At 41.3% G+C, this 18,271-nt stretch overlaps 1 protein-coding gene across 2 annotated transcripts in view; it reads left to right on the top strand.

Annotated features, from left to right (window-relative positions):
• Positions 1–18,271, top strand: part of STARD9 (StAR related lipid transfer domain containing 9) — a 143,765-nt gene that overhangs the window by 55,103 nt on the left and 70,391 nt on the right. For both annotated transcript variants that reach the window (XR_013543923.1, XM_072986211.2), the window contains exons 8-14: positions 2,811–2,880; positions 3,556–3,628; positions 4,131–4,198; positions 5,596–5,693; positions 7,420–7,620; positions 9,200–9,297; positions 16,731–16,808. Coding sequence is in view for 1 of the 2 variants with exons in the window: in XM_072986211.2 (XP_072842312.2) it covers positions 2,811–2,880; positions 3,556–3,628; positions 4,131–4,198; positions 5,596–5,693; positions 7,420–7,620; positions 9,200–9,297; positions 16,731–16,808 (686 nt within the window). In the remaining variant the exon portion in view is untranslated. The remainder of the gene's footprint in view (positions 1–2,810; positions 2,881–3,555; positions 3,629–4,130; positions 4,199–5,595; positions 5,694–7,419; positions 7,621–9,199; positions 9,298–16,730; positions 16,809–18,271) is intronic.

Here is an 18,271-nt window from a genome sequence, read left to right as displayed (position 1 = left end):
CTTAGGGGCACCCTGGGGCTGTGCAGCTAGCCCAAGGTCACAAGCTGGATTCCAAAAAGAAAGAGGAACTGGAGGTCATATGACAAATTTCTGCTTGTTATTGGAGCACCCTAAAGAATTTCAGATCTGTAAAGCCTTTGACTGTGTGCAGATCATGAGAAATGATGGCTTGTTCTGATGAAATAGCTGTGCCTCAGCACTTGATTGTCCTGATGTGAAACTTGTATAGTGGACAAGAAGCTACCATTAGAACAGAATATGGAGAGACAGAATGTGTTCCTGTAGGCAAAGATGTCAGGCAGAGATACATTTTATCCCGTTATCTATTGAGTTTATATGCAGAATATCTACAGAATGCCAGACTAGATTCAGATGAAGGAGAAATAAAGATTGATGGGAGAAACATTAAAATTTTAAGATATGCAGATGACAACGTCTTACTGGTAGAAAGCAGCAATGATGTGAAACAACTTCTGATGAAACTGAAAGAAGACAGTGCCAAGGTAGGACTGCAGACAACAAAAATCATGACTACAAAAGTACTACACAACTTGAATGCTGACAGTGAAGAAATTGAAATAGTTCAAGATTTTGTACGTAGAGATTTTTAAATAGTTAGAGATTTTTGATCATCAGTCCAAAAGGAGAGTGCAGTCAAGAAATCAGAAGACTGAGACGTGGAAGGGCGGCAGTGAAGGAACTAGAAAAGATAAAGTATAAGGATTTATCACTGGAGACCAAGACCCAGATCATCCAGACTTTCATATTTCTGATCACCATGTATGGTTGTGAGAGCTGGACAATAAAGAAAGCTGACAGGAAATAATTGATTCATTTGAAATGTGGTGCTGGAGGAGAGCTTTGCAGATACCCTGGAATGGCAGAAAGACAAACAAGTGGGTCCTAGATCAAATCCAGCCTGAAGTATCTATGGAGGCAAAAAAGTTTATTTATTCAATTTATATGCCGCCCACACTACCCAGAGGTCCTGAGCCTGTCCTATATCATGAAAAAGCAAAATTGTCTGAAAAAACAAACAATAAAGTTGGGAAAGGGGGAAAGCAGCAGGAAAAGAGGAGGAATACTATATGGCTTGACTCCGTAAAGGAAGCCACAAGTCTGAGTTTGCAGCAGCTGAGCAGGACTGTTGAGGACAGGACAGTTTGATGATTGCTTACTTACAGGGTCGCCATAAGTGGGAGGCAACTTGACGCCACAGAGCAACGGGAGTATAGCGACTATCGTCATTTCCTATGCCCGTGTATTCCATGAGTTAACAATGCTTTCTGTTACTCATTTTAGTCATAATTGCTCTAATGTTTCAGTGATGTCATTTGTTTTCTAATTTGAAAAACCGCAAATGCTTATTCTTTTTCTCTAATAAATTTAAAGTAGTCAGCTGGTAGTGAATGGAAGTGTGAATGACTTTGTAGTCCTTCAAGGTTGTGTAGAAGAAGAGAAAAGAATGAGCAGGTCACCACAGTTAGTATATTCCTGAAACTTTTACTGCTATATTTGCATTGATCTCTTTGCATTCCTGATAATCACTGGCGCCCAAAGAACTCACTCTATGTGCACTCCCTGAATTCTAAAAAAGCTCAAATGACTTGTATTTCTACAGTGAGGTCTTGACTTAAGAACGGCTTGAGTTAAGAACATTTTGACTTAAGAACCACTCTCATAGGAAAATATTGATTTGACTTACATACTTAGATTTGAGTTAAGAACTGAAAAAAACCACTAGGAGGCAGGGAAAGTGCAAAATTTGAACTTTCAGTTAACGGTTGGCCAGTGAAAAGGGTGCCTGTCTGCTTCCTCACTCCTCCCAGCGTTTAGAGAGTGGATTGGGAGTCTTCAGACTGCCTGGTACTGCCTGGACTGTATTTTCCCTGCCTTCCCTGAACCTTTCTTGACCTAAGAAAAAAAGAAACAAAATATCCCCCTCTAGTGGTCGAAGGCAGAATATCAGCTTCCCATTAGTTTCTATGGACGGAAAAGAGCAGATACGGATCAAATGGTTTTCAATGCATTCCTATGGGAAATGCAGATTTGACCTGAGAACTTTTTGACTTGAGAACCGCCTTCCAATATGGATTAAGTTCTCAAGTCAAGACCCCACTGTACATTCATTGTTTCTGCTGCAACCTCCACAATGGCCTTTAGTAGCAACTGACCTATGGACATAAGATACAGAAAACATAGCCAGTGAGTCAGTCAGTTATCAGTGCAGTATTTAATTGCTAAGCATTTTACATTAATTGTGATTGAAGAAATTGCATCTCTGCATTATGCTGCTCTCTGGTGGGGCTGCAGAGGCAAAGTAGTTACCTCAATTCTGCAAGGCAGCATCCATTATTCTTACAAGTGTTTTCAAGCTCATAAAATGTTTGTCTGCTTAAGAGTTCTCTCTCTTTTTTCCTCTTGTACTAGTTTTTATTGGTTCATGTATCCCTGCTCAACAAAGAAGTGATAACCATGTGTCTCAGAAAGAATAATGTTTTACATTATTGTCACATCAGATATTGTGCTGTTTATTGTGCAGAACAAACAACGTAGGTCAGGATGCAAAGAGGTGAACATGAAACAAGGATTCCTTCCAGCTTTTCTATCCTCTTTTCCAACTGCAGTCTTTCCAGGCCACTGAAAAGCTGCTCCTGAAAAACAGGGAGCCCTGTGATTTGATGCTGCAGAAAGAGATGTGACAATAATGGAAAATTGCCAACACCCTCTTTCCCTCCACAGGTGTGCATGCAGTAATGTTTTCCAATAACAATGTTGTTAACTTTTCCCCTTTGTTTTAAAATCTCTAGGACTATCTCAGCATGTTGTTACAGACTACAAACAAGTAGTTGGACTTCTAGAAGAAGGAATAGCAAATAGGTATCTTGCCTCAGTCTTTCTCCAGCACCTCCCCCCAAAAAATGTATGTTAGTTCCTTGTTTGTATTGATTCTTCCAGGCCCGCTATATTTCATCTTTTTCAAGAAAGATCTACATCCTTGCAAGGTTGTTAGCATTCTAATCATTCTCTAGATAGCGTATACTCATTTTTTAACTAGGAATTGTAATGCCTGTCATATGATCACATGAACAAAACAAAATGAATGTTGCAGAACCCATATACAGTATATATATTCAGTGATGTCATATGAATGAACATATATATATGAACATGTTTTGTTCATGTGATCATATGACAGGCATTACAATTCCTAGTTTAAAAAATGAGTATATGCTATCTAGAGAATGATTAGAATGCTAACAATTTAATAGGGGTTTACTATTATGCTTATTAAGCATATTAATTATTGCATTCTTTTTCTACCATTGGGCTGCAGCGTATGATTGTTCATGTGTGTTTTCATCTCTGGATGGAAAAGTAGATCTAGAGATTTTCATGGAGTGCAATAGCAGTGACCCTGACCCCAATCTTTGGACTATGGTCTGATAACGCAATCCTTTGGTGGGGGGGTTATTTTGTTCTGTTCTGTATTTTTCCACGTTAATCTTGCCTCATGTGAAATTAAATATTCACTCTAATTTTTACTTTATGTAGAATTACAGCAGCTACCCACATTCATGAGTCCAGCAGCAGATCCCATGCTATCTTCACTATCCAGTATACTCAAGTGAGTCCCATTTTCCATTCAAGCATTTTGGAAACCCATAATAAGGATGTTTATTGGCTTTAATTTGAGCTATGAAACTACTTGTCCACTCATAAGACTACTTTATTTCACTGGGATTTTATGATACAGTGGGACAGTCAGCTTCCCTTTCTCTCTCTCTTTCTCTCTGTCTCTGCCTTCGTTTCTCCCTTCCTTTCTCACTTTTTCACTTCCATAATCTCCCCCATTTCTTCCCCTCCCTTCCTTTATACTCAGTGGGCTGCGAGAAAAGTGACAATTTTGCTGTTCTCAAAGACCATAGATGTATCTGATGGGGATCATTGCTTTTCTGCCCATTCGAATATGCTCCATAGCACCTGTCAGGGTTCAGTGTCCATGTAAAGTCCATGCTGTTTTGTAAACCGCTTAGGAGATCCTGAACCCCCCCCAATAAATGATAGACATGTATGAATAACTTAGTTTTATTTGAATTATTATGATACCTGAATTTATTCTCCTTCAGGCTATACTAGAGGACAATTTGCCTTCTGAAATTGCAAGCAAGATCAACTTAGTGGACCTTGCAGGCAGGTAATACTTTGTTTCTTGTAACAGTACCCTATAAACCAGTTGTTTCTAAACTCTTAAATTGTGTCTAAGAAACGGTTTCCACTGTAACTTGTTTTCTCGGCTGATGTTGCACTCAGTTCTGCACCATGTTTGAAGGCATACATTCAGACAAGGCAGGGGCACCGAACTTACATATTACCTTCAGAAAATAATCATCTCCATTGCAGATATAATGGAAAGGACATTCAGTAGCTGCATATAACTTGTCTTTCAAGGAAGCTTTGACAGAAGAGCCCGTTTATACTGAGATGGGCAATTTCCAGAGGACTAGGGGCTCTTTTTCAAATTGGCCAACAGCCCTAGTACCAGAATCCTAACAGAAAAGACACTAATTTGTATGTTTAATTTTGAATGTTAATAATAAATAATACACATGGTAAATAGTAATCAAAATTTTCTTTTTAGTTTATTACTGCTTTTTTTAAAAAATCAAAAAATAATTCCATTTCCTAATTAATTAGAAGCTAATAAACAAAAGTTATAATTTTTAAAAATGTCAGTGCATAACAGCCAAAATCTGATTAATTACACTTGCCAGTGTAGTATAATTGGGGTAAATCTCAGCAGCAAACTGCTGCTAGAGCAAATGCTTATATGCTGACTACTCAACGTGTGGCAATTTGGCACTGAGCTTTATACTGATTGTGCTACACCAGCATAAATGTGTAACAGGATTTTGGTGTGTCTGTGTCAGACTAATGCTGTGCACTATTGGGGTGGTATAAATATCAGAGATCGATAGACAGAGAGACACATATTGTTTGCTTACTAACAATCAATTCATTAATTAATCCCCAAAATTGATTTTGTTAATGGCCAGGAACCTGTTGGTTAGCTATGTTGGCTTACATGCAGTGCCGTAAATAGCAGCAGGAAATTATCACTAGTAGGCAAGTTGCTGCTTGTGCACCAACCCTTGCAAATGCTATGCGGTAAAGGGTACAAGCAGTGACTTGTGACAGTTTACTGCGGCAATTTATACTATTGCGCTTACACCAGCATAACTAACTAGTAGGATTCTGGACAATATATTTTAAAAATTCTCAACATTGGATTTGCTTTACCAATGTGGTAGTGTCAGGAAATTTGAACTACAGTATTTAATTCTCTGATACCCAGATAGACCTTATCGGTGAGATTAGAAGAGAGGAAACAAACAAACTGGACCCAAAAGATTAGAAGTTCCTTATTTTAGCCATATAACTGGATTTTGGAAGTGGTGTAGTCTGGCTAGAATTTGAATGTTTTGAGAGCTAGCTAGTTTTTTCTGTTTCTGTTTTATTTTTATACTGATGGCTTTTAAATGTTACTTCCCTTCAAGTTGCATTTCTGCCTCTCTCTCTCTTTGTTTCTTTCAGTGAAAGAGCTGATCCCAGTTACTGTAAAGATCGGATCACAGAAGGTGCCAATATTAATAAATCACTTGTTACACTTGGAATTGTCATCTCTACCTTAGGTATGAAATAATGTAGCTGGATATACTGTCTTCAGTTTTACTGTAAAACATACCAGGTGTCAATCATAGTGCTTTTTTATGTTCAAACTTTGTGAAGTAAATTGATGATGGCACATACATAAAAGATTATATTTCAGTTATTTTAAAGGGAAGCAACTGATGCATAGCAGAGGATAACCAGTGATACATGATGTATGAGAATATTGATGTAATGTACATTTGAAAAAGAGAAGTGTAAGTAGTGAGATCATCGTGTGTAGGATGAGAAATTCCCTTTGATGCTGGGAAAGCGCTAGGACTCTTCCAGATTCACAAAATAAATCGAACAAATAAGATAAATAAATAAATATTTGTTTATTTAATTACTTACATGCTTCAACTTGCCTCTGACTTATGGTCATCTCCTCTTGACTACTTACTGACTTTTTTAAATAAGGGAAAACTGTAGGGCAACATACTTTTGTGCAGGAGAAAAAAAGAGCACAAAGCCAGTGAAAGTAGCTGACATCAAGTTGCCTGTTGACACCAAACAGCAGTGGCTAATTCGAAGAATAGGGAATTGCCTTAGATCAACTAAAATATTGCCAGATAGGTGTTTTTACATAGGAACTATAAAACATGGGAAGACAATTGTCTGTGAAAGAATGTTTAAACACTGAAGAAAGATGAGGTGGGTGAGGAACAGGCTCTATTTTTTTTTACAGTCACATTCCTAGTGTTACTGACACAGCTGGCATTCCACTCAGTTACATGTGTGCAGTGGTGGCACTAGCTGGTAGAAAGATGACTTTCACTCAGTGACAAATACTAGGATTTTGGTTTTGAACAAATGCAGTATCCCAGTGTCTTGGTTTTGGGGTCTGTTTAAAAAAAGTTCCAAAATCAAGGGAAAAATCCACTTTCAAAATCAATTTACCAATTACAGTATAGAGCAATATGAGACCCTGATGTTAGGAAAGTGTGAAGGCAAGAGGAGAAGGGGACGACAGAGGACGAGTTAGTTGGACAGTGTCATCGAAGCAACCAACATGAATTTGACCCAACTCCGGGAGGCAGTGGAAGACAAGAGGTCCTGGTGTGCTCTGGTCCCATGGGGTCACGAAGAGTCGGACACGACTAAACAATTAAACAACAACATGACAGACGTGTGGTAAAAAAACAAGTGTGCACCTTGTGGGTATTGTAGTCTCCCAAGAGTAACAGATTGCAGAGGGTCATAAAGAATCCTGGACACCCGTTGGCTTCTTTCTTCAGGCAGAAGACTGAAGGCTAGGACATTAACAGGGGTTTTTATGGATTTGCCTCTCCTCTTACTGGAATGTACACTGAGCTAACAGGATCAAATGGAAAACAATATCCAACCCCCCACTTGAACAGGAAAAAAAGGCTGAAGGGAGAACAAGAGCTGAGTGATGACCTTCCGTTTTCTGCAGGCCAACATGCATAGCAGAGGATAACTGATAAGATAAGCTGTAGTCAGAGGAATAATACAGATGGTTTTGTACAAGTCAGCATGGCTGCACGTAGTAATGTTCTGTCATCATGGTTCACAATTAAATGGTGACATGGTAATCATGCATTAGTTCATAAACTGTGTTTTTACTTGTCAATTAACCATCTTGTGACAGAGGTTCTACCTACAGCCAAGGTCTGTGTATCTCCTGGAACTAGTGAGCAATGTACATTTATTGTATACATCGGAAACTTATTCTTGCTCCCTCCTTAGCACAAAACTCTCAGATGTTCAGCAGCTGCCAGAGTATAAATAGCATAGCCAGTGAAGTGGACAGCAACCATACAGATAATCACTGTGGAGCCCATAGCAACAGCCATAGGCGTCAAGCTTACATTCCCTACCGTGACTCTGTTCTCACTTGGCTTCTGAAGGATAGTCTGGGCGGCAATTCAAAGACCATCATGATTGCAAGTAAGTTCAGGATTCTGGTTTTTTTTTTCATGTTGTGTTGCATTGAAGAATACCACATTAGGATATTAAGTAATATATTTTGAACCTTTGGCAGTTTGGTGCTTAATTTCAAATAAAAGCTGTCTTTTGATACCATATAGAGTAAAAAAATTTAATAATGGAAAATTTCTTTAATCAGTTTGTAATCTGAGTCCACCCACATTGTAGAGTGTGGATCTGGACTAATACATTGCTGTTGAAAGCACAGTAAACTGAAAAAAAGCTCTAGAGGCCTTGTGAGTTTTCCAGAATTGGTTCTTACAGAGAGATAGCCCTGATTACACTTTTTGTCAATATTGTTTCACATCAGACACAAAAAACTTTAGTTAGTTGAGCTTTGACATATCTTGGACATGAACTGAAACCCTGCCCTCACCTAAAAAACAGTAGCCTCTGACAGGGAGCCAGTAACCTACTGGTAGGAATGCTCTGGAGACAAGCAGGTTCCTGTTGACAACTGGTTGTTGGCAAAAGGAGCAAAACAACCCATTCCCAGAGTGGATCAAACAGTGGAACAAATGCCCATGAAATCACCCCCCTCTTCTATAACAAACTTTGTTTTCTCTTCAATGCGTGTGAAACCATAATTTTTCAGATATGTGCCGTGTACAATAATGAAGAACTTGAATTAAGCAATGATCCCCTCACACAATATACTCAAAAACCTGTAGGAGCATCTCTCAACCTGCTCAGTTCTTCAGGTACCTCAAATGCACTATGTATCAACGAAGGAGAGAGCCTTCTCAGTTAAGGCAAACGAACTGTGCAGTGCTTTCCCTATAGAATTATGATGGCACTAACATACAGTAGCAAGAGTTTCAGCACAAAATCAAAACTCCACTCACCCCCAGCATTTTATGATTAGCTGAGGATAAATAAAACAAAAAGCTGACTGGATAGCTCAGTGTTTTATGTATCTGGCTGCAGAACCAGGGGGTGGGAAGGCAAGCTGCATAGTCTCAGGGTGCCCCCAGAAGAAGAGAATGGTAAACCAGAGTACTGTACTCTCTGCCTGGAAAACTGTCACCCTAAGTTAGAATTGACTGGATGGTACACAATTATTGTTATACAAAATATGCTTAGATGCTTTAGAAGAGTGTCTGCCTGTCATTGTTAAGCACTTCTATTTCCCTCAGTTAGATGCCTTTCATTTGGTTGCTTTTAGTGATTACTGGAGGGTAAACATGGGCTTAATTTGCATGTCTGATTGATGGGACATATATTTCTGAGGAAAACCTGTTGAACAAGGAATAATATGTTAATTGGAGGAAACAGACATTCCCTTAGTTTCTAGTTTGACCCCAGTCTGGTTTATTGTTTGTGTTGCTTTTTGTCTTGATGTCATGCCTGGAATTTTGATTGTCTTAACTTTTTGTTTGAATTACCGAATTTTTGCCCTTGATCATATGTATCCAACAGATACATTTTTATGTATACTGTATATTTTTATATGATTGAAACTGCAGTGTGCTTTCTTTCAATGTGACACCTATTCAACATTTTAAATCTCTTTAAAGATCTCTCTTTTTTCCCCTGGTAGCTATATCTCCTGCAAGCTCCTGTTACAATGAGACCATGAGCACCCTGCGATATGCCTCAAATGCCAAAAACATTATTAACAAACCCAGAATAAATGAGGTGAGATACCTTGCTGTTGTTTTATGCTTTCTTAATAAGCATTTTCTCCATATATCAGTTAAAGCAGTCTGCCACTTGAAAAAATCCTTCAAAATATATTGAATATACTAAGCAGCAATCCTAAACTCAATTGCCACAGACTAGGCACACTGAACTCAGCAGGACATAACTTCTGGGTAGATATAAACAAGAGTTCGCTGAAAAACTTTTAAAGGGCCAAGCGTTTTTTCATATGAAAAGCGTTGCTACTTTAGCAATTTTAGATGTGTTTTAATCAACATTTTATCATGTATTGATTTACTACTTATAGATTTCTACTAGATGTTTCTTTCTTTTTTTCTTTCTTTCTTCCACTTTTCTTCTTAAAAAGAACCGAAGACAGCTTACATCATTCAAAAACAAAATTTAAAGTTAAAATATTAGGTATACACTTGAAAAGATCAGACAAATGCCACACTAACAACAGTAAACAAAAGCAACATTAAAAACACATTCAAAGCAATAAGGCACAACAATCCATTTAAAAACCCCACCCAGGCAACCAGTCACTAAGAGAAAGCTTGCTGAAGAGAAAAAGGGCATTGTCTGCCTGAGGAAGGACAGCAAAGATATGTCCAACCTGACATGTGTAATCCGTATACACTTTATAGATTAGAATCAGGCCTTTGACTATGTGGATCATAAAATGCTATGGATCATTTTAAAAGATATTGATGTGCCACAACATTTAATTGTCCTGAACTCTAACCTATACCGTGGACAAAAGGCTACTGTTAACACAGAGAAACAGAATGGTTTCCAGTCGGCAAAGGTATCAGACAAAAGTATATTTTATCTCCCTGTTTGATCTGTTTATGTACATAACGTATATGAAAAACTCGATTAGATTTGGATGAAGGGAGAGTGGAAGTTGGTAGAATAAACATAAATAATATAAGATATATGGATGATGCCATATGGCAGTGGTTCCCAATCTTGGATAACCCATGTTTCTTCGTAGTGGCCTCTGTGAATGCACACAAAATGGGTTTCTTCTGTTCCTGTGCAGGACATTCGGAAGATTCTAGAGCTTAAAAAAGAGTACCAATTAAGATTCCCCCCTAGGGCACAAGCTCCATCTCCTCAACCTTTCTTTTAGTTCCTTTTTCCCCGCCATTGGGTTAGGACGTGAGGAACAGTAGAGCTCCTATTAGGAACTTAAATATAGCCTTTTCACCTGATTCGTTATAGTTTTTTCCTTTAAAATCAATATTAGTTATTTCTCTTAGCTACTGGAACCCTTTTTTCCTTATACAATATCATTCTTTTCACTTTCCTGCCTTTCCCCCCCATCCCTCTCCAGGATTTTTTCCTAAACTTTATCTTTCATTTTATGGCCCCTCAGGGCTTTAAGAGGTGCTCCGTTTGTCTCCGTAAGATCTCACTAACAGACGGACACGATAAATGCCTATTTTGTCTGGGAGACTCCCACCAGACTCAGTTGTGTACTGCATGCAGAAGCTTCTCTAAACCAGCAATTAAACTGAGGCTTCAGTGCCTGAGATCTTTCTTGTACGAAAAGACTCTGAATCCAACTGTGGAAGTGGAGACCCCTCCTTCCTCTAATCCTCCATGTCCAGAGGCTACCAAAACCACATCCAGCCCAGCTACACAATCCCTGACCAGCACAACGCTGATACCTACAAAGTCCAAAGAATCACAAAAATCTTCGAAATCGGTCACCGTCTCTGCCAAGACTCAGTCACGAGTAGACATGGTCTATGGGGCGGGGTAAACATCCAACAAACAAACAAACAAATAAATATGATGCAAAAAAGAAAAAAGACAGGGATAAGGATAAGAAACAAAAGAAAGCTAGTAAGTTGATTGTCGTAGTTCCTCCTCCAGCACTGCTGCCTATGGAGGAATCTTCAAGAGAGGCTCCTACACTCTCAGACAGAGAAGAATGCACAATCTTCTCGGCTCAGGCACCACATGCTATTCTCAGCATGTCGCAGAGCTCAGGCCAATCTGAGGCTGTTGAACCTTCCAGCCCGGCCATGGCCCACTATAGCCCTTGAACATCAGGGCGGGCAAATATTGACATTGAGTCTGGATCGGAGACTCCCGAACACTCCCCGAGAAAGAGGACGGAGAAGCGTAAACCTACCTCTCCATACCAACCTCATTGACATGGCGAACACTGCTGCCATGCTGAACGTCCTCCTTATTATGGACACCACTATTTTGATCAGTACCATCCATATCGGTACCATGACTATGGATACCATGATGACTACAGGGGACCCCCTGCCAATGTGGTACTCTCCCACAAGATCCCCGCCAACAACTCATCCTCAATGTTGGGAGGACCTACCTCTCTCCCAGGATAGACCATCACGAAAGAGATTAGAGGCTCCAGAGGTCTCTGCACCTGCAAAATGATCCATGCGTGCCAGAGGACAACCCATGGTTGACACTATTACTGTCTATTCCAGACTTCGTAGACACGACGTTGAACCTCTTTTAATGTCTATGCAGCCAGATGACGACCTCATATCGAGGGCCCATGTAGAGGGACCGAACAATTCTCCCTCAATGTCCTCCCACGATGACGGCTCATCATCGGATGTCTCCACAATCCAGCATCCCGCCCCTCATTCAGATATACTAGATAATCATCCCCGTCACCTCCGGAGGACTATACCTCGTATGCTCAACTAGTACTACACATGGCCAAGACCCTGCAGCTCGATATACAATTGCTGTCTCAACAAGAAAAGGACCTAGTGTTCCACAACCTGGAACAAAATAAGACACCCCCACCTAGCTTGAGCCTCATACTGGCACTACTTGTCAAAGAATCCTGGGACAAGCAGCCCTCAACGCTACAGACTCCCTGCAGGGTGGAGCATCACTACAAGACGCATGGTACGGATGCCGACTTCTTACTCAAACACCCGATCCCTAATTCAATCATTGTTTAATCCATGCAATATGTTGTAAGCCACCCAGAGACCTTTGGGTAGTGTGGGTGGCATATAAAATAAAATAAATAAATAAATAAATATAAGTCACGCACCAGATCGTCAATGGCCCCGACAAATCGAGAGGGCGCAAAATTGACTCTTTGGGGCGGAAACTACTCCCTAGCAGCGTTGTTGATTAGAATTTCCAACTACCAGGCAGCTATGGGCACCTATCAAAGACATTTATGGGACAGAATATTCCCTACACTGCGAGCAGCATCCAATTCAACAAAAACGGAACTGCTGAATATATATACAGAGGCTACACTCTAGCTAAACAGCAAAAAGTAGCCACGAGGCACACCACAGACATGGCATTGAAAACCATGATGGCAGTCAGGAGACACGCCTGGCTTAGGTCAGCTAACATCGTTGACGATACCAAGGCCAGAATAGAAGACCTCCCGTTTGATGCTGTGGGCCTGTTCAATGCCAAAACGGATGACATGATGGAAAACATCTATAAGATGAGAAAAACTGTGAAGTCTTATGTGGCGCAGCAACCTTATCGGTACCAAAAACCTTCCTTCAAGAAACCGTTCTACCAACAACAATATCAATACCAGCCTTTTCACTCAAATAGGCAACAACCTCAAGACAGACCTTACCCATCAGCACAAATCACTGCCCCACAGTTCAGGCAGCATCAGTATCAGAGTGCACGACAGCCCTTTCGTAAGCCACAGTGAAATGGTAAGCATTACTCTTAATCAATACCACTATACTAGCCCCACAAGACTCTCTGCATTCCTGCCGGAATGGCAGTGGATAACCACTAACAAGTGGGGCTTGTCTATCATCGAGAAGGGCTACCTTATCAAATTCTTTAAAACCCCACCACCGAACTCCATCAAAAACACCTTGTTCTCAGTAACTTTGCAAGAGGAAATATCATCACTCTTCCGAAAGGGTGCTATTAGCAGATTCCCATCTTCTGAAATTAATGAGGGGTTTTACTCCCATTACTTCATGGTCCCTAAAAAGGATTGAGGTCTTTGACCCATCCTGAGATGCCTTAGCATGTTTATACATCCCAAAAAATTCCGTATGCTAGCCCTTGATACCATTATCCCTCTTCTATCCCAGGGAAACTGGTTTGTGGCCATGGATCTGAAGGACGCCTACTTCCATATATCGATACACCCCACTCATCAAAAATGTCTCAGGTTTCATTTCGAGGACTCAACCTACCAATTCTGTGCCCTACCTTTTGGTCTATTAACAGCCCTCCAGAACGTTCCTGTTGTGGCATAACTCCGGCTCAGAGGGGTTACAGTCTTCCCCTACATTGACGACTGGCTTATAGTGGCTTGATCTCATCACGACACCATCGAAGCCACAGAAATCACCATGGACACTTTACAAAGACTGGGCTTGAGAATGAACTTTAACAAGTCCCAACTAGAACCATCACAGATGATCAACTACATCGGAGCGGAACTGAACTCCGTAGTTGCAAGGGTATTTCTGCCTCTACAAAGGATCATGAAGATACGAAATATGGTACGCCTGTTTCAACCATACAGAACTGTGTCAGCTCACAAAGTGCAACATCTGCTAGGCATTATGGCAGCTACAACTGCAGTCGTAATCTACGCAAGGCTCAAAATGAGACCACTCCAGGCATGGTTTCTATCTCTGTTCGATGCGCTGATGGACCATCAATTGAAACACCTTCTGGTAACCCCAGAATTGGCATGCCAACTTACCTGGTGGACATCCATTCAGAACCTGACAGTGGGCAGACCTTTCAAACCAATACACCTATCGATACAGGTAATCATGGATGCGAGTCCTTCCAGATGGGGAGCGCATTGTCAAGAATTCCAAATACATGGCCTATGGATAAAAGGAGAAAGGGAACTTCATATAAATCAACTGGAGATGCTGGCCATAATAAAGGCATTTCGAGCCTTCCTGCCACGCATCAAGGGCAAAGCAGTTCAACTGGTGACAGACAACTCCACAGCAATGCATTACGTGAACAAACAAGGAGGCACACACTCTCTACCCCTACTACACCTCACAATGGAACTTGTGGAAATGGTGCCATCTCTACAACACCTTCCCACAGGCTATCAACATTTCAACAGAGGACAATTACTTGGCAAATCATTTGAGCAGATTGCCCACCCATATGCATGAATGGACACTAGACGAGTTCAGGAGATCTGCCGCAAGTGGGACTACCCCACGTTAGACCTCTTTGCAACTCGATACAACACCAAGTGCCCCAGATACTGCTCGAGAGCAGGCATTGATGCCAAGTCAATGGAAGATGCCTTTATGATAGATTGGATGGTAGACCTCCTCTACATCTTCCCACCGATACCAATGATCCAGAGGACAATCATCAGGATCATTCAATATCAAGTGGACGCTATACTGATCGCACCGTGGTGGCCCCGCCAACCATGGTTTATTCACCTCAGGTTGATAACAACAGAAATGTTTCACCTACTGTCAATACTGAATCTTCTCTCCCAGAACAGCAGCTCCGTTCTCCACCCGGATGTACGCTTGCTGAACTTGACTGCTTCGAGGATAACCCCAAGTTCCTCAGAATTTTAGAAAGGGCTCAAAACCCGTCCACTACGAAACTGTATGAGAACAAATGGAAGTCTTTCCTAAATTTCACGGTATCCAAGGGATTGACTCCAATTCCAGTCTCCCTCAAAACGATACTTACCTTCATCCTCCACCTGTTTGACCTTGGATTGTCACATTCCACCATCAAGGTTTATATTTCGGCCATAGTGGCTCATCAGCCACCCCATTCTCGATCTGCTGGACTTTTTTCTCACTCTGCTCCCAAAAGGTTCATTAAGGGCCTTCAGAACATCAGGCTACTGATGCAACAAATCATTTCCCTATGGTCCCTGCAACTAGTTCTGGAAGCGCTCCACAAGCCTTCATTCGAACCAATGGCCACCTGCAACGAAAAGTTGCTCTCCCTGAAGACGATCTTTTTGGTCACGATTACATCAGCAAAGAGAGCCAGTGAATTGGTGGCTTTGAGACCTGATCTCCCATATCTACAACTTCATCCTGACAAGGTAACCCTATACTTTGATGTCTCCTTTCTGCCTAAAATAGTATCTGAATTTCATATGAATCAACCTATAGTGCTGCTGACACTGTTCCCTTCTCCATCCACCCCAGTCAAGCGCAAGCTCCACACGCTAGATTTCAAATGAGCTTTGGCTTTCTATCTAGATAGAACAAAACAATTCAGACAATTGCCCAGACTGTTCATAAGTTATCATGGGCCTAACAGAGGTGCTCCAGCATCGACACAGACTATATCCTGGTGGATAGTTCAAACCATACAGATAGCCTATGAACTCTCTGCCAAATCGATACCGGACCATCTGAAGGCACACTCTACCTGGGCAGTCTCGACATCGACTGTTCTGCATCGTGGAATTGAGATACAGAACATCTGTAGAGCAGCTACTGCATCGACATCAGGACGAAAAACTATGCTGCATTCGGACAGGCGATACTGATATCTCTGCTTCCGTGACGACCCTCCATCTGGTAAGTCACCCATTTTGTGTGTATTCACAGAGGCCACTATGAAGAAAGAAAGGTTACCTACCTGTAACCATGGTTCTTCTTCTAGTGGACCTCTGTGAATTCACACATCCCTCCCTTCCTCCCCTCTATCCGTCACGTTGTCTGTTTTTAGACTTGTTCTAGTTGGCAACGGCAGACTATGGAGGTACTGAAAGCAAGGTTGAGGAGGCGGAGCTTGCGCCTGGGGGGTGGAATCTTAATTGTTACTCCTTTTTAAGCTCTAGAATCTTCCGAATATCCTATGCAGGTGCAGAGGAAACCCATTTTGTGTGAATTCACAGAGGTCCACTAGAAGAACCATGGTTACAGGTAAGTAACCTTTCTGTTTTTGGACTGCAACTTCCATAAACCCCAGCCAGCACAGCTAGTGATGAAGGCTTCTGGGAATTGCAGTCCCAAGAACTCCTGGGTTACCTAAGGTTGGGAAACACTGCCATATGGCAAAAAACAGCAATGGCTTGTATTGATTACTGATGAAGGCAGAAAAAGAAAGTAGAAAAGCAGAATTGCAGTTGAACATTAAGCAGATAAAAATTACTACTTAAGAATTGAATTAATATTGACAATGAGTAAATTGAAATTGTTAAATGTCTATATGTATTCACACCTAGTAACTTCATGGTTTGAATTTTAACAGCAAGAGACATATCTTTTACAGCAGGCAGTGTACAAACATATTAAAATCAAGCATGAAAAAAATTATTCTCATGCCCACTCTCAAATTGTTATTAGAACATAATGTATGGAGTAGTAATGTCAGGAAGCATCCAGTACATTTCTTATTGAAGTCTGTCTTTCATATTGTTACATGCCTGATTTTTAACAGAATATTTTCCTCTGCTTTAGGATGCAAATGTAAAGCTGATTAGAGAATTACGAGAAGAAATAGATAGATTGAAGGCTATGCTGATGAGCTTTGAACTGGTGTGTGTAAGCATTTATTTAAATTATCTACCATTCATTAGATATGTATATATATCTTCTTTTATGATACCTCATCTTCTCAGAATGGAGGAAGTTGCTTTTTACCCCATACGATTATTTGTCTTTTCAGCCTGTTTCTGACTACTATAACTGGCATCAAGTGTCCAGAGTCTCAGGCAATTTGTGCAATTGATAGTTGTAGGACTAGTTCTATTTTTAGATTTTATGTGTGTTTGCTGGTTTGGCTCATTGGGTTGGAGGAAGTGGTTATGAAGCTGGGGGCTAGGAGTTCAAATCCTCACTGTGCCTCCCATGAGACGGGACAGACAAAATCACATGCCAGGATCAGTGTCTAGGTGGCAGAAAGGAGACATCAAAGTATAGGGCTACATGCTGTCCCACTTGTGTGCCCTTGGGCAAAATGAATAGCTCCAGAACACCACAAGAAGGAAGGAATGGTAAACCATTTTAAAGTACTTTTTGTGTAGAAAACCATGGGAGAGAGTAAGGATGATGACAGTAGCAAAGGCACCCCTGTTGCCTGCGTAAGCCCTCAGTACATCAGGGGGATGGCGACGTGGTGGGACTATCACCAGGGCAGTATGCAGAGAAGGAACCCAGGCACAGAAGCAGGGACCCCAGAAGGAGTTCTGAGCAGAAAGCCCAGGCAAGGAAGAGCTATCAAGGAGAGTAGGGGAAGAGGGCCCCGGGGGGTTGGGGAATACAGTCGTGCCCCGCTTAACTATTACCCCCTATAACAACGAATACGCCTCAAAACGATGTTTTAATGTGTTTTTTTTCGCATTGCGACGATTGGTTCCCTGCTTCGGGAACCGATTCTTCACATTACGACGATCAAAACAACTGATTGTCGGGGTTTCAAAATGGCCACCGGCTGCTCAAAATGGCTCCCCGCTGTTTTTAGGAGGCATTTTTCACTTAACAGGGACCCGAAAATGGCCGCCGTATGGATCTTCGCTGGACGAGCAGGTATTCAGCCCATTGGAATGCATTGAACGGTTTTAAATGCATTTCAATTGGCTTTTTTATTTCACTTGATGACGTTTTCGCTCTACAGCGATTTCGCTGGAATGCATTAACATCGTCAAGCGAGGCACCACTGTATAAAGAAATCATTGGAGGCAGAGACTCTGATGCCACCAGGAGACGAGAGGGAGAAAGTAAAAGCAAGGGGTCCAAACTGATGACCTGCTCCTTGACATTCTGGTAGAGAAGGTTGAGGAAGAAGGGACATGGGGGATGCCTTGGAGGACCTTTATGGCTTAAAGGCTGAGGAAGACACTCATACCCCAAAGAACCCGAGCAACCAGGGGAATGGGGCTACCTTTACAAAAGAGGTTCTTTGGACTGGGGTACTGGTCCAGCTGCAGGTGCCCAAAGGAGAAGCAGAGAATTACCTCAGCCCCTGACCTCCTCCTCAGCTCATTATTAGAGAGAATGAA

Source organism: Pogona vitticeps, chromosome 1, assembly GCF_051106095.1.
Source record: "Pogona vitticeps strain Pit_001003342236 chromosome 1, PviZW2.1, whole genome shotgun sequence".
Taxonomy (NCBI): domain Eukaryota; kingdom Metazoa; phylum Chordata; class Lepidosauria; order Squamata; family Agamidae; genus Pogona; species Pogona vitticeps.
The sequence above is the reverse complement of the archived record's forward strand: the minus strand, read 5'-3'. Positions and strand labels throughout refer to the sequence as shown.